Genomic DNA, 14,945 nt, shown 5'->3' on the forward strand with positions numbered 1-14,945 from the left:
GCTCTTTTAGTGTCATCTGGTAGCTTTTTCACATCATACATGATTAGTTCTGCCAACAGAGTTGGACAGAAGTTTTGTTTTCTCTCCGTTTTGTCTGTTTGCCTGTCTCTTCATCTGTTGGGTCTTATTTGTATTGTAGAAAATGTCAATATTTTATAAATGGATTTTCAGACAACATAAGACAAAACAAAATAACAAATAGGAGAAACTAAAAAGGTTGGCAATGGGGAAAGAAAGATGTCATTAACTGTTCACACTGTTTGGCGAACAGAGAGGAGTGACAGTGGCTGTGGCTTCCTTAGGAACTTCGCATTTTGTGTGCCTTTCAACAGACAGCAAAACAGGAAAAAACCTCTATCACCAAGCCAACCAAACAACATGTAAGCACTGGAAAGAAATGTATGGTTCGGAAATTACTGCCCTGCCAATTTTTCCAAACCTTGGTAAATAACAGCCTTAAAGCCACTGAAGAGATACAGAGCTGCAGTTTTAAAGACTCTGCACAGGAACATGTCATGTCTAATTTCAGATAGAGTCACGATAAAGTGAGCATCACTTGATTTGAGAAAGAAAAGTGCTCCCATATGGCCACTGAATGCAGAACCCTGCTGGTCATCTACTTTTAACGCCAGAAAAGATGTGTCCCTGATAAATTCTATGATGTAATCATATTCACTGATATACAGAATCTGAAAGAGTGGGCAGGTGCTCAGTTAGCTTGGCTAGGTGAAAGACGGTGTTTAATCACAGGTGCAAATGTTGAATTGGGGGCCATGACATTACCAGAAGGCTAAACAGGCTGATCGTTGAGCATCTCACATCTTAGCCTGCTATTGTTGCCATTGTTCATCATACCCCCAACCAGCACCGTCAGACACCGCCTACCAAGAGCCTGGGTCTGCCAAGGTTTCTTCCTAAAAGGGAGTTTTTCCTCGCCACTGTCGCACTTACGCATTCATGCATGCTCTTGGGGGAATCACGGGAATTGTTGGGTCCTTGTAAATTATAGTGGTCTAGACCTACTCTATCTGTAAAGTGTGCTGAGATAATTCCTGTTATGATTTGACACTATAAATAAAATTTAATTGAATTGAACAACTGCATAGTGCCTCTGTAAAGAAAGGTGCCAATGACTCGAACAACGCCCAGGCATCTGGTCATCATGTGGCGCATGGCCTGTGACATTTGAAGATGTAAACACGGGGAAGAAATAAAACCCTCTGTAAACGTTCTACGTAGTTGGTGGAAGAGTCCCCCAACAGCTTGTGGCAGGCATTTTGTGGAGCGAGGGGGGGCAACATCTAATCAGTGACTCGGTACATCTGGTCAACATTAGCCATTAGTTCTCCAGGGTCAGTGGGTGAGTGCTGTTCACACTGAAGCAGTGAGGATTGTGCCAGCAGATAATTAGATGAGGAGAAATTGTTCCCCGGTACAGTTTTCCTGTTTTATTCTGCCATCATTTTTGATTAGAGGAGCATTTGGTTTGTGGAAAACTTCATCTACTGCACCTTTTAGCCAGTCAGCACTAACTATAATGATACTGCACAAAGGTTTCTATGAATCGTCAGCAAATGCATTGTGACCACACTCGGAGAGCAGTCACTGTTTGCTCAGTGTACGGCTAATTCTTTAGTGGAGGTGTCGCCGTCACACCAGTCAGTGGTTTATCTATAAATGAGCAAAGAGAAGGGCAGATGACTCTCCTCATGCTCGTGGTGAACAGATCACAGTGCTGAATCCAGCTCTCCAGCTGAGCTTTGATTCTGTGCCACTAAAACAAAGCGATACTCCCCTGTTCAGATCAAGAGACACTTTTTCACTTTAGCTGCCTGAGAGACACTCATGGAGAGGTTTGCCCAGGCTTAATTGAAGTGGAATTTGCAGTGAGTTTGAAGATGTGACAGCCGGCAGAAGACAATGGGCTCAACAGCTGCTCTAAGTCCAAAGCTGATCCTGCCAACTCGCCATATGTATAATTTTGTGCTGAGGTGAGTTGGTTAAGCTGTTTGGAAACACTTTCAAATTCCCATCCACATACCGGATTTGCCTCACCTAAACACTGTAGCTCCCACACTAACTGTACTCACACCATAAGTACAGGGGAATAAGAAGAAGAAGTAGCTGCATCATGTCATACTGAGAAAGGTACATCTGTATCTGACTTTACTCATGCACTATGGGGCCATTGTATGGTCCTTGGCCTCCCAGCATCCTCCTCCCCAATACACACACTGCCTCTCTCTGTCCCCTACTAGCCCCCTCTCTCTCCCACACGTTCATCTCACCTCTCTGGGTGTATCAGGAGCAGCTCTGCCTGCCACTGTGTACTTCCCTGAAAGAGCCATTCATAGCTGCCGGCAGAGGCACCTCAGCTCACCTCCTATCCACAGAGGGCTTCAAATTCACTACCTCCTGCCTTTTGGCAACACGCCTTCCATGCATACATTCTCAAGGTAAATCCTCTTACACAGTCAGCTGGGCACAGACTGAAAGGCAAAGAAAAAAACTGCTTCAGATGAGAAACCTACAGATGTTGTCTTAGACCTTGGTCCAGGGTTAGACCCTTGGCACATCTTTTCCCTCATGTATTGAGTTTTATCCAGGAAAAAGAAGGTTTCACTGCTGAGCAATAAATGGCACTAGGACTGTGAGGGTGAACAACATAAAAGTACAGAAAATAAAATAAAGAAAACCTGATTTAGAGTTTACTCAAACTTTTCGCTCAATGCAATATTCGTGCAGGTTAAAGTTTCATTACTTTAAGTTTGATATATTAACTCATCAGCTTGTCATGCTTTGATTTATGCATTGGGGAAGCCTCAGGCAGGAACAGTGATCTGATATCCTCCCGTGCATCTCTGACAGAGGGGAGAAAGGGAAAAGGGGGGATCAGGACAGAGTGATTTGTAGTGGCACTTACCTCCATGACCGGGACTGGGGAGGCAGAGCAGCAGGGTCAGGAAGGCAGCGACCAGGACCGAATGCATGGCTCTAATATTTTCGTGCTGAAAGTTAAGTCCTCCACTCTCACGTTAAAGACACTCCATTCAGAAGGGGACTGAATGAGTTTCCAGTTTTAGGACCGGCTATGGGTTACTCCTCCATGGTAAGGGGCAGGGCTGGGGAGGGACCATAAGAGGGACGCCCTCTTTCAAACTCACCCTGTTTAGCACTCTACACACACACACACACACGCACACACACACACACACACACACACACACACACACACACACACACACACACACACACACACACACACACACACACACACACACACGCACACATTTTAATCATTTTATTTATCACCAATAATACCGATGCAATACAATACATACACAAACTCATGGACCAGTGACACGCAGCAAATCTTCACAATATCACCTACCAAGCATAATACTCAGTTCTTAAGGGTATAAGTAGCACAATACTCAGTTCTTAAGGGTATAAGTAGCACACTACTCAGTTCTTAAGGGTATACGTAGCACAATACTCAGTTCTTAAGGGTATAAGTAGCACACTACTCAGTTCTTAAGGGTATAAGTAGCACAATACTCAGTTCTTAAGGGTATAAGTAGCAGCGTCTCCGCCATATGTGGCGGCTGCCAATAATAGCAGATATGGCACAGTACTTTGCAAGTTGTTTAGCCCTCTTTTTGGCCATCCCAAGTTGTTGCAGCCCTCTTACTACCAACCTGTGTGTGTTTCCTAGGCTACTAAATATGAAAACTAGTAGCGTGCACCTATAGCCTAGCTCTGAGATGGTGTTTAGGAGTGGTTGGTATTTAACTACCTTGGTGTAGAAAGACTCCTAAATGCTGGAATCAAAGCTGCAGCATACCTCCAAAATATGCACCTCACTGGACTCCTCATTGATAATAACAACATCTGGTGTATTAGCAACCAGGTGTAAGAAAGTTACTACTGCAGTGCTGAAACATGGATTACCTGAGAATGTTTGTACATTCTTACTGAGAGAGGGAAATGGTTTAATATGTCTTTCACATCTTCAAAGATTGAAAAATCATATTGTCTCTCTCCCTCCTGCCCCTGCACCTACACATTCAAAAGCACAAGACTGATTACTGCAATACACACATCACACACATACAAACACATTTGCACACACACACACGCACGCACACGCACACACACACACACACACACACACACACACACACACACACACACACACACACACACACACACACACACACACACACTCCTTCTGTCTCATTCGGTAATTGGAGTGGCCTTTGGAGACCAGTTGCTGCCCTCTGCAAGGATAAACCTTTTGCTTTTAATTAAAGACAAATCAGGTTGCCCAACTCACTTGGTGCTTTATCTTCCTAGCCTTTCTCTTGATCAATGTCTCGTTCTCTATGTTTTTGTTCAACAAACCTGCTCCCGAAGCTAATTAAGCTCACATTTTAGCGTGGAATAGAGGTGGTTTGTGTTGGATTTGCATTCACTATCTCTCCTCTATTGATAGGACAGGGACAATGGAAAGGTTTTACTGCTTAAGTTAACTAAGACACTCAGAGAGAGACTTTCATCGTGGTTAATGTCACTGATTGTTCTCCCCTTGGCTTTCACTTTTATTTTTTAGTAATGAACGTGCACACACTCCTCACAGGGATTAGTACTTTCTGGTTGGATGCTAAGATTAAACCTCAAGTTCACTCTCAAAGCCTGAACGTTCAATTTCACCTGTCTCACAGTCAGCTGGTTGGCAAATTATTTCTCTCCGACAGCTGAAATGGGAATACAATTAGAATTTTCTAAAGACTTCCTCTCAGGTGTGGAATAACTTTACAACAGTGATTCACTGTTGAGCGCAGCCCATGCAGTTCAATTCGAGTTTTTCCCCTTTAACTGAACAAATAGTTCCGCAGAAATTATCTTCAAAATAGGTGCATATAAAATACGATAAACCATTCCAAAAAAGGGGCATTTTAAGTAAAAAGTGGAGAGATTTTTATCTCAGAAACTTTCACATTGTAACAGAAACACTCATCCAAAATATCACATTTTACTGAAACTGATATTCACACGGGAATATGGCTTTCATCTGATTCCTCATGATCTGTGCAGACAAGTTCTCCCTCAAACAAAATCTGAATATGTTTTTTCTTTGATTCAACAGCACCTCTAGTGGCAAATAACTTAACAGCTCCACGCTGAGGTGGCATTAATTTGTAACAAACAAGATGAAGTGGACAACTCATCTCTTTACCCTGCAAAAGTGTTTGAGGCTGTAAGAACACCTGTAAAATAACACATGGCTCCTGTAACACGACACTATTTATTGCAGGCAACCTTTTCTGACACCATAACCTCCCTGATTATTTCAGCATGACACAAGCTACAATTAAAACGCTCCCTCTGAGCCTAAGCCAACCATTTACACCGATGACATACTCTAGCCTCCCTGGGGATGCATAAATTGCCCTGGAGGGATGTCACCCACTGATATGAGTGGGCTCCTGCATTATGTGTGAGAGCACAAGCTGTCTTATGTAATCCACAACACCAGTGGCCCCTTTAGCACGTCAGATGATGCAAGTAGATGTGTGTGAACCCGCTTTTATCAAAGAAAGTTGATGCAATTCATGAGGGTTTTTTTGGGCTTAATAATGCATGGACATGCTTTGATTAAAGGTGTCCTGTGGAGTCTTTATTGTAAACAAACAGGGGTTTGTTTACATTCAGCTATTCTCACCAAATATATTATATAAGTATCCTTGAGGCTTAACAACACGTTGAATTAATTCCCAAACACAAAACATCTGCAAACGCTTTTTGAATCTTTATCTTATCCTCTTTTATAGCTGCATTGCTACATTTTACTGTGAACTTTGTATCAGTTTAAGCCCCTGCACATGTTGTGCATCTGCATCCTTATTGTATGTACTCAAGATAAAAACAATATGACAAACTATTCACAAAAAACATTACACTATTAAAAAATACTAGTGGTCAAAAACTACAGTACATAAAGTAAGTTTAAAACTGCATTAATAGATTTTTTTGGACCAGTTGGGGCAGCAGAACAAGCGAAAAATACATCTGACATTTGAAGTAGTTGCAAAACTGTTATATATTTTATATTTGACTGTTTACACATCCAGCAGACAACATTGTCATTCATTTGGAGTCGCATTTCCGTCCATCTGAAGAATCGAAGTCCTACATTGCCTACATTTTCTGCTCTGCTTTGGTGTCCACCAACTCCTGAGGGAAATATGTGGTTTTCAAGTTGCTAAATGCTCCACTATTTTCAACACAACCTGCCCACCAAACAGTGCACAGATAAAGAGTTTATCAGAGCTTTATTTGCTGAAACAACTGCCGGTTGCTTCTGGAAATGAGGTTGATGAGATTGATAGATAGATAGATAGATAGATAGATAGATAGATAGATAGATAGATAGATAGATAGATACTGCATTCATCCCGAAGGACATTTTAGGCATCCAGTAGCTTAGACAACCATAACACAACAAACACATATATCACACATACATAAGAATAAAAATAATAATAAAAACACTCACAGAAATGCAATGACCATGATAAGGTGCTATGGTAGACTGTGTGCAATGGTGATAGTGCACAAGTGAACAGTGCAGGGACTGAACAGTGCAGTAGATTATTATTAAATATTAACTATGACTATGAAGTATTAGCATAATAACTAACATATTAACTGACTGATTGAATAAGAATATGAACAATATATAACAGGGAATAAGTTGTAAGATGTAGATGTTATGACCACAGTCCAGATTGTGTAGGGAGGCTAATATAGCCTATAAGACAGTTGTACAGCAGACAAAGTGATATAATGGTAGGGGCTGAGAAAGACAGGCTCATGCTGAAAAGTCCATTTCTCCCCTCTCCCTTTGTGTGGTATTGAAGAGTTGGATGGCCCTGGCAACAAAGGACCTCCTTAACCTGTCTGTTGAGCATGACAGTGACAGAAGTCTGCCACTGAACATGCTCCTCTATTTGATGAACGTGCTGTGTAGTGGGTGGCGGTCATTGTCCATGATCGCCAGTATCCTACTCATGGTCCGTTTCTCTGCAGTTGCTGTGAGCGACTCCAGCTCAATGCCAACAACAGCTTTCCTTACCAGCCTGTTCAGTTGCCCAGCGTCTCTCTTCTTAATGCTGCTTCCCTAGCACACCACAGCATAAAACAGGACCCTGGCAATGACTGACTGGTAAAACATCCAGAGGAGCTTACTGCAGACATTGAATGACCGCAGCCTCCTCAGGAAGTAGAGACGACTCTGCCCTTTCCGATACAATGAGCTCAATCTGCAGGCCATACAACTAAAACAATGAATTTACGGAGACTAAAAGGTTCCTAAAAGACTAAAAGTTGGTGACAATTCCCTGTTGGCTCATAACTATGAGGGTCACCTAGTAATTCTATACATATTCATTGCATAAGCTTAAAAAGGTATGTTCGAAATTATTTCAAGTCTGTTTAAATACATTACTCCCATGCCCATATGAACACTAAAAGAGTTACTGGTCACTGTAATCATTCCTCCTCTCCATAATGGCAGTGAAGTGATCCCTTCCCAGCATAGGTTTAATCAAACAGATTGGGGACAAAATCCACAGTCCTGTTGCAAAAATGGCTTCCAAAATTAAGATGAAGCTAACACAAGGCCTCAACGTATACATTCAACGGTGGTATTCTTTAAAATGTTTAATTCTTTTTAGAATGAAATTCCCTCTTTGTTTTGTCCGAAAAACCACCAAGGCAATGTTTTTACTAAATAAATTAGAATTCCCATTTGATTGGACTAACTCAGATTATCCCCCATCTTTTACATGGTCACGTTTCTTTTTTTCAAAACTACTGGACAGCTGAAGACATGAAAGGGGGAATGACATGCAGCAGAGTAAACCTCTATATATGGGCGCCTGCTCTACCAGGTGAGCTACCCAGGCCCATTGTCACGTTTCTTCACAAAAGAAAATCTAAACCTGTCCTTTAAGTTGAAATATTTGTGCACTTCTTTGTGCAATAAACACTATTTGATTCTACCATGCCAGCACATTACCTTACAGTTATATCACAGTAACTTTTCTGAGCTTGGAGGAATTCTTATCAGATCTCAGTTCCCTCCCAGTTGATGTAATCTTCATACAGAGCAGTAACGTAGGACATTTTGCCAAAGTTTCACCTCTCAAGTCATTTAGGGCAGAGCAAAGAAGCTCAGCTTTCACTGCACAGTCTCAGATATCACCTTTGTGTGTTGCTGCAGCCGTCTGGCCAGACCACCGCTATGCTCTCAAAGCTCCAGACATGATTAAACCGCAGCAAGTATGTCAGTGTTATTCTAAACCTTTTTTTTCCCCACTGTCAGGATAAGAACTTTAGCCAAATGCCAGAAAATCACAGTGGTCTGTTTTGATCACCATGATTTACTGCTTTTAAAATATGCTGTAATAATCAAGTGGTCCCTGAACAAAGAGCTTTAGTGCCATTGGCAGTAGCAAGGACACCACTGTGGGAAAACAGAACCATTTCATTATAAGAGATTCTTAATTTTGTCCAAGAGGTATCACTTTTCTATGCTTTTTCAGCTAATGTAAGCCCACTCACTCTTTGTCTCTTTAGTACAGTATAATTGCTCACTTTTCATTAGCTCCATTGTTTGACTAAATTCATAATACAAATCAGTACTTTGTTTTCCCTTCAGTGACAACCTAATTGAGAAGAAACTGAAACCACCTGTATAACATCAGCGCTCCTCGTGCGATATATGCCTCGAGCATGGTTGCTGGACAGGATTTTATGAGTGGAAAGGTTTTTTTGAGGAGGTTGCAGGTTGCAACCTCTGTCATTTAACTGCAAAGGTAAACACTTTGATGAGTAGCTGTGAGAGAAAGCAGCACACCGAGAGGCAAAGTTCATGGTGACATCAATTCTAAACAGGGCAAAGAAGGTTACTTTCAAAATGTAATCTGGTAAAGATCAATTATTATTGTAAAATAGCCTTAACATATGAAGCGGTGAAAGAGGAAACTACTACATCATTACAAATTGAGGTTTTTATTGGTATCTACAGCAAGTTTGTTGAATTACAAATAGGATTAGTCGATCAATGGATTAATAATCGCTAACTATTTTGATAACCAATAAACCATTTCAGTAATGTATCAAGTAAAATGGCAATACATTGGTGTTTTGGACTGTTGGTCGGACAAAACAAGACATTTGAAGATGTTGCCTTGGACTCCGGGAAATTGTGATGGTTGATGTTTGACTATGTATCAAACATCAAAATAATAATCAGCAGATGAATCATTAATGATAACCATCAGCCTTATTACAAATTGTGCCAAATGACAGATGAGTTATTTCGACAATATTAATCTCAACCAATAACTCTGACTTTAAAATCATGTCATTTTAGCATCTGAATCCATATGGTATACTAACATTCTACTCTTACTACTTGTGACCTGATGCATGGCAGAGATTTAATACATTTTAAGTGTTTGTGTCCAGGAACGAGCTCTGAAATCCAGAGAGGAATTTGTCACATAGAGTAATAAGATAAGATGAGCGTTCCAGCATCTGTATATAATTCTGTACGTGGGCTCATTGCCAAAGAGCTAAATATGTCCTACAATGGAGATGTTAACAGGCTTATATGGAGACATTTTGCTGGAATATATTTCTTCAAATAAGCTGTGAGAATGCATGTCCACCCAACCCTCAGAGGTAGAGGTGTTACAGTTGGTTACTGTTGTGATTAACAGCCTAACACTGACACAGAAGGTGTTGATTGAACTCAGATTATGAGGTTGTAGCCTGTTTAATGTCAAATAGGCAAATTGAAGCTCTAAGAATTGTTTGAATTAATTATTAACAGATTTTAATTAACAAATGGTCCAGGATGCATGTTCTGTACCCGCAGTGATGTTTTACCGTGACTGACAGTCACTGATAAAGTCAGTTAACTCACAGGACGCATTTTTACACTTTCAAAAGGACTCCCAATGACCAACAGCCAACATTTGCAGATAATAAAAAAGCATGGAAAATATCATTTTCCAGGCTTCTATTTTGTGCTGCAACATTAGCAGACGCTAGTTGTCAGAGTTACTTTCTTCCCGCTGTAAGCCTATTACAGTCCTTCTTTGACAATCCATCAGCAGTGTCAACTAAATTTGCTTCTCTCACCTCAGCTAATGCATGACACCACTGGAAAATGGTTGACTCCTTTGCGATGTTTACACATGTAATGCTGTGTCCCCCGTATTTATTAATGATGCTAATTCCTGTGACAATATTTGTCTCTCCTGCAGTTTATTTATTTTTTTACAAGTTAAATAATCACTTATTTAGAGATGGTTGCTCAAGGAGAGGGGAGGATTAAGCTTGCCAATCAAACAATTCCAAAGCAATTTAAAGAAACTTGATAATAAGTGGTTGCAGCCTAAATTGTGTTTTGGCATTTGCTGTATCATTTCAGGGTCTTAATCTCGATTAGCATGTAGTGTTCAAAGGCACAGGGCTCCCTGGCTAAATCTTCACCACAACAGTTTGTTTATCTTTTCCCTGACAGCTTTGTGACTTTGAATCTCTTTGGCCTGGGGCGCATTGTCTGCAGATAGATGGGGATCCTCAGGTATTAAATGATGCTTGTGCAGAAAAATACGCAGACATTTTTTTTTTTAACACATAGATGCATGGAAAACGAAGGACACATAACTAAGCAGAAGTGTTAATGAAAACAGACTTAGAGCTGTCAAACTAAGCACATATACCCAAAACATCTGACAGTAAACAGAAATGTGTTTCGGTACAAAAGCTAACTAGCCTAACTAACCAGCAATCGATTTTACTCACCAGGTTACCATTTGAAGCAGTACCAAATTTGTTAGAATTTCAAGGTTAAATTCTAACATATGCTCGCTTTTGTTGCAGAAAGAAAAAATGTTTCCAATCTAATTTCTTGACACACGCATAATAATTTGAGGCATTACTTCACAGCTGATCGTCTAAAAGTGGATTTTCCCTCCATCAAAGCCAACAGATCATCAGTGTGACAGAGTGGGACAGAAATCTTTCTAACAATCGTGTGCCAGTCAGCGTGCACACAAAACTAAATTTAGAATTTCACGCGCCGTTTCACTTGATGAAGAGAGGAATGTCAGCCGTTGGAGATGCTCGCATATGAACTTGCTAAATGGAAGGAAGGATGGGAGGGTGGCAAACATTGTTACTGTAACACTGAGTCCCCCTGCTGTGCTCTGAACATCACAGTGCTTTAAAGCTGCAAACATGCAGCAGGAAGTAGTCAGAGCATATGAAGCAGCTAGTTCCCTTTGGAGAGAGAGCCAGGCAGTGATTGAAACACTGAGAAAAGAACAGTCGAGGCACATGAGACTTTTTTGTTTGAAGTAAAAGGAAACATCCTTTGATTTCTCACCTGAAATCAATAAGTAATGTATCGCAGCAAATTCCTGAAACAGCACAAACAGGACAAGACTGCAAGCTGCGCAAGAAACATTTGTTTCTGCTGTATACAACTGAATCCACACGATTCGTAAGATACTAAAACTAATTTTGCTAATTTATCTCACATGGTGTTTGTATTAGGTGTCTTGTGTCTGTAGGGTAAAATATATTCTACAGCCAGCAGCCGGTTCGCTCAGGTTAGCACAAAGACTGAAAACAGGTGGAAAAGCTAGCTTGCTGTCCAAAGCTAACAAGATATGAAAACCAGCACTTCAAAAGCTTTGTATTTACCCTACAGACATGAGAGTGGTATCAATCTCATCCACATCTATGAGCAAAGAAGAAAAGATATAAAATATGATTCAGGATGTAAAAAATGCGATCAAAGATATCCAATATACACTTTCAGACTTAAAATTCATGTTGGCTAGAAACTAAATCTAACCTTGATATGGACTGGCAGTTCTACACACGTTTTCTCTTTTCAGATTTATATATTTACTCTCAAGTGGATTCCATGTTGAGGAACTTTGTGGATTAGCACATCATTGATCTCTGCAAGACATCATTCTACATTTAACTGGACATATTTGTCCTCCAACATATCATCAATGTTATCTTTTCGTCCTTCCAAAACAAATGTCTCTCATTTTGTACTGAAACAGTTATTAAATTAGATGTCACATCACAGAGTTCAACTTTATTAGTTCCGGAATAGAAACCATATTTATATCACATAATGTGAAATGATGGCGTAGTTTGAATGCCATGATGTGGGTGGGCGAGTCGGTTGAGGTCAGTGCACAGCCTTGGCCATACTAAGTTTGCAGTTATACAATTCAAAAAGAAACCATTGACAAATTGTTGTTTTTATATAATACAAAACACTTAAGTGCAACAAACAATTTCAAATATGAAAAAGGCTAGAAATCAAGGGGATGGGTTTTCATTCTTTTCTAATATTCCTATAAAAAGTAACTCTAATACTTCATAAAAGCAGCCTCGTAATTTCTTCCGCTTGTCATTGGTTTAGGCTCTCCTGCCAAAAAGCCGAAGCTTCATTGTGCTCATAGGAGACTTAATCAACTTAATTACCTTCTCTTCTGTAACCTTGATTGAGGATGCCATGTGGACCCCAAGTATCATTCATTGTTTAAACATTTAAAGAAAACATGCTGGGAGCCTTAAAAAAATCTTTTGTGTTTGGGCCTGGCTTGTTCCGACACAAAAGACACACTCAAACACAAAGCTTAGCACAGTGTGACGAGCCGATTATTAAAAAAAGCTCACTTTCTACGCTCTCAATGATTCTGTGAATCCCCCTGTTCTTGTATTCTTTTTTGAGAGGTGCTGGCACACATCCGAAGCACCTCCAAGCTACGCTTTGTGAAAAAGGAACAAGGGTTCATAGTAAAAAGAAAAGTTTCATTGCAGTTTCAAAGTCAAAGCTGCACAACACCTAGATAGTACTGTATGTTGCAGGAATACAGAAAACGCCATCAATCTATTGGACAGTTTTTACATCTGCAGCAATTAGTGGATGTTTTTTTACTTGATCCTATCATGCACAATATTCTGAGCGTGCCGAGTACAAATTACCACAGCTCTGAGGAGCAGTAGTAGGTGGGATGAGATGCAGCCGCTGCATCACCCGGGGAGTCGAGCAGAGCTCTGAGGTCAAGAGAGCACTTAGCACTGCCCTCTGGTGGAGGATCAAATGAGCTTTGATGAACACCCATCAGGCCTCTTTGCTTGCCCTGCACACACTTGAATGTGTACTTACAATTATTGTAATGAATAGATAGTTGTTTCCTATATTAGAGGCTAATGTATGACTCACCAGAATCTGCTCCATGGGAAGAACATTTACATGAAATGATTGTGGTTCACAGAGTAGATACTTTTAGTGTTGTCAAATGACATCAAACCCGCTCATGGAATGAATCAATGTCAAAAAAAAACAGTGTGGTGAATACTTTTTTTACATGCAAGTCAAACTGAGATGGTCATAAATGCAATGTCTATCTCTGGGTCCCTGGGAATGAAACAGTGAAGGATGCTTGTCAAATCAATGTATGCATCTTTATGTAATTTAATTAGCTAGCTGCAGTCAAAGGTTGTCATGATTGAATGGGAACTGAATGAATCAGAGAAAAATATCTTGTCTCACATGCGCAGTGTACCCGTGCTGAAGTTTTTTTTTTTTAGCTGATGTTGATTTCTCACTATTTGCAAAGGACGGCTGGTTCCATCCCTAAAATCAAGTTCTTTTATTAACACTAATCTCTTCACAGCTCATAATGTCAGTGGCATTTAAGAAAAAAAACTCTGGTCATTGAAACTTAAAATGCTGAATATATTAGTTGGGCAAACAGTGGGTTTTACTGCAGATGTTAAGCACAAATTATTTGGCTTTTTATGTATTGATTACTTTCAGTGTAATATAGTTCAAATCACTTTCACTAAAACAAATCAGTTTCTCCATTTTCTAAGTAAAGTCAACTAGCGTAGGTGTTGTGTGAAATCAACACCCACTCCTGTGTCCCGCCAGCCTTGTAACTCAGCTCTATGAATACACCAATGTTGAGACAATTTGTTATGTGTTTTTGATAGATGGTTTTTTTCCTAGCAGACCTTGGCCGTCTGTCTCTCTCAATCTCTACATCTCTGTCTGTTTTCTTTCTCTCCCTCTGTCTCTTTCTCTCACTCCCTCTCCCTCCCTCCCTTTCTCCTCAGTGCACCGGGGCCGTTGTAAAACACTGGCCTGAGTCCCAAGCCCTCAGGAGGCTCAGGGGCTCAGGGTTGACTGATCGCTGGATTTCACCACAGGGTCCAAGAACGAGGATTGTTCAAGAAGCTTTTCCTTCCCACTGAGACCCCTGTGGATTAAGGATTCCTGGCTTCTGTTGCAATAATAAGGCCTCACACACTGCCAAAAGAAAAGACTGCAGTAAAGCTCTGCACCGCTTCATATGTAGATGTTCTGGTACCTCAGAGTGAAAGACTGGAATTCAGTGACAGTGTTTGTAATAACCAACAATCATGTTTTTATTAATTTTTTATATTATATTTAGGGCTGTCAAAATAACGCGTTAATTTTGATTAATTAATCTGAGAATAACGCATTAAAAAAAATAACGCAGATTAATCCATTCCATATTGACGTTTGACCCGGAGCCGTTCTAGCCACCATTGGACTGTAAAATGAAGGTGGGAGACGAGAATGTGCTGCCTGGATCATTAATTGGAACATTTACTTGTAAAAATCTTCTTCCTGCCAACCCTGGCTACCGAAATCTGGTGCCACTGATATGTCTGCGCTTCTCTCTGATGCTCTGATACGATACAGGAAACACAAACACCGCTGCACGTTACGCTAGTTAACACTATACTCGACAGCAGCTAACGTTAGCCTACCACTAGCTAGTAGCTGGATTAAAAACTGTTAA

At 40.4% G+C, this 14,945-nt stretch overlaps 1 protein-coding gene across 1 annotated transcript in view; it reads right to left on the reverse strand.

Moving 5' to 3' along the window:
• Nucleotides 1-3,046, reverse strand: part of cspg4 (chondroitin sulfate proteoglycan 4) — a 72,889-nt gene extending 69,843 nt beyond the window's left edge. The window contains exon 1 of the mRNA XM_078256685.1: nucleotides 2,924-3,046. Within this exon, the coding sequence (XP_078112811.1) occupies nucleotides 2,924-2,990 (67 nt within the window). The 5' untranslated portion in view covers nucleotides 2,991-3,046. The remainder of the gene's footprint in view (nucleotides 1-2,923) is intronic.
• Nucleotides 3,047-14,945: the final 11,899 nt, after the last annotated feature.

This window comes from Sander vitreus, chromosome 8 (assembly GCF_031162955.1).
Source record: "Sander vitreus isolate 19-12246 chromosome 8, sanVit1, whole genome shotgun sequence".
Lineage (NCBI taxonomy): Eukaryota > Metazoa > Chordata > Actinopteri > Perciformes > Percidae > Sander > Sander vitreus.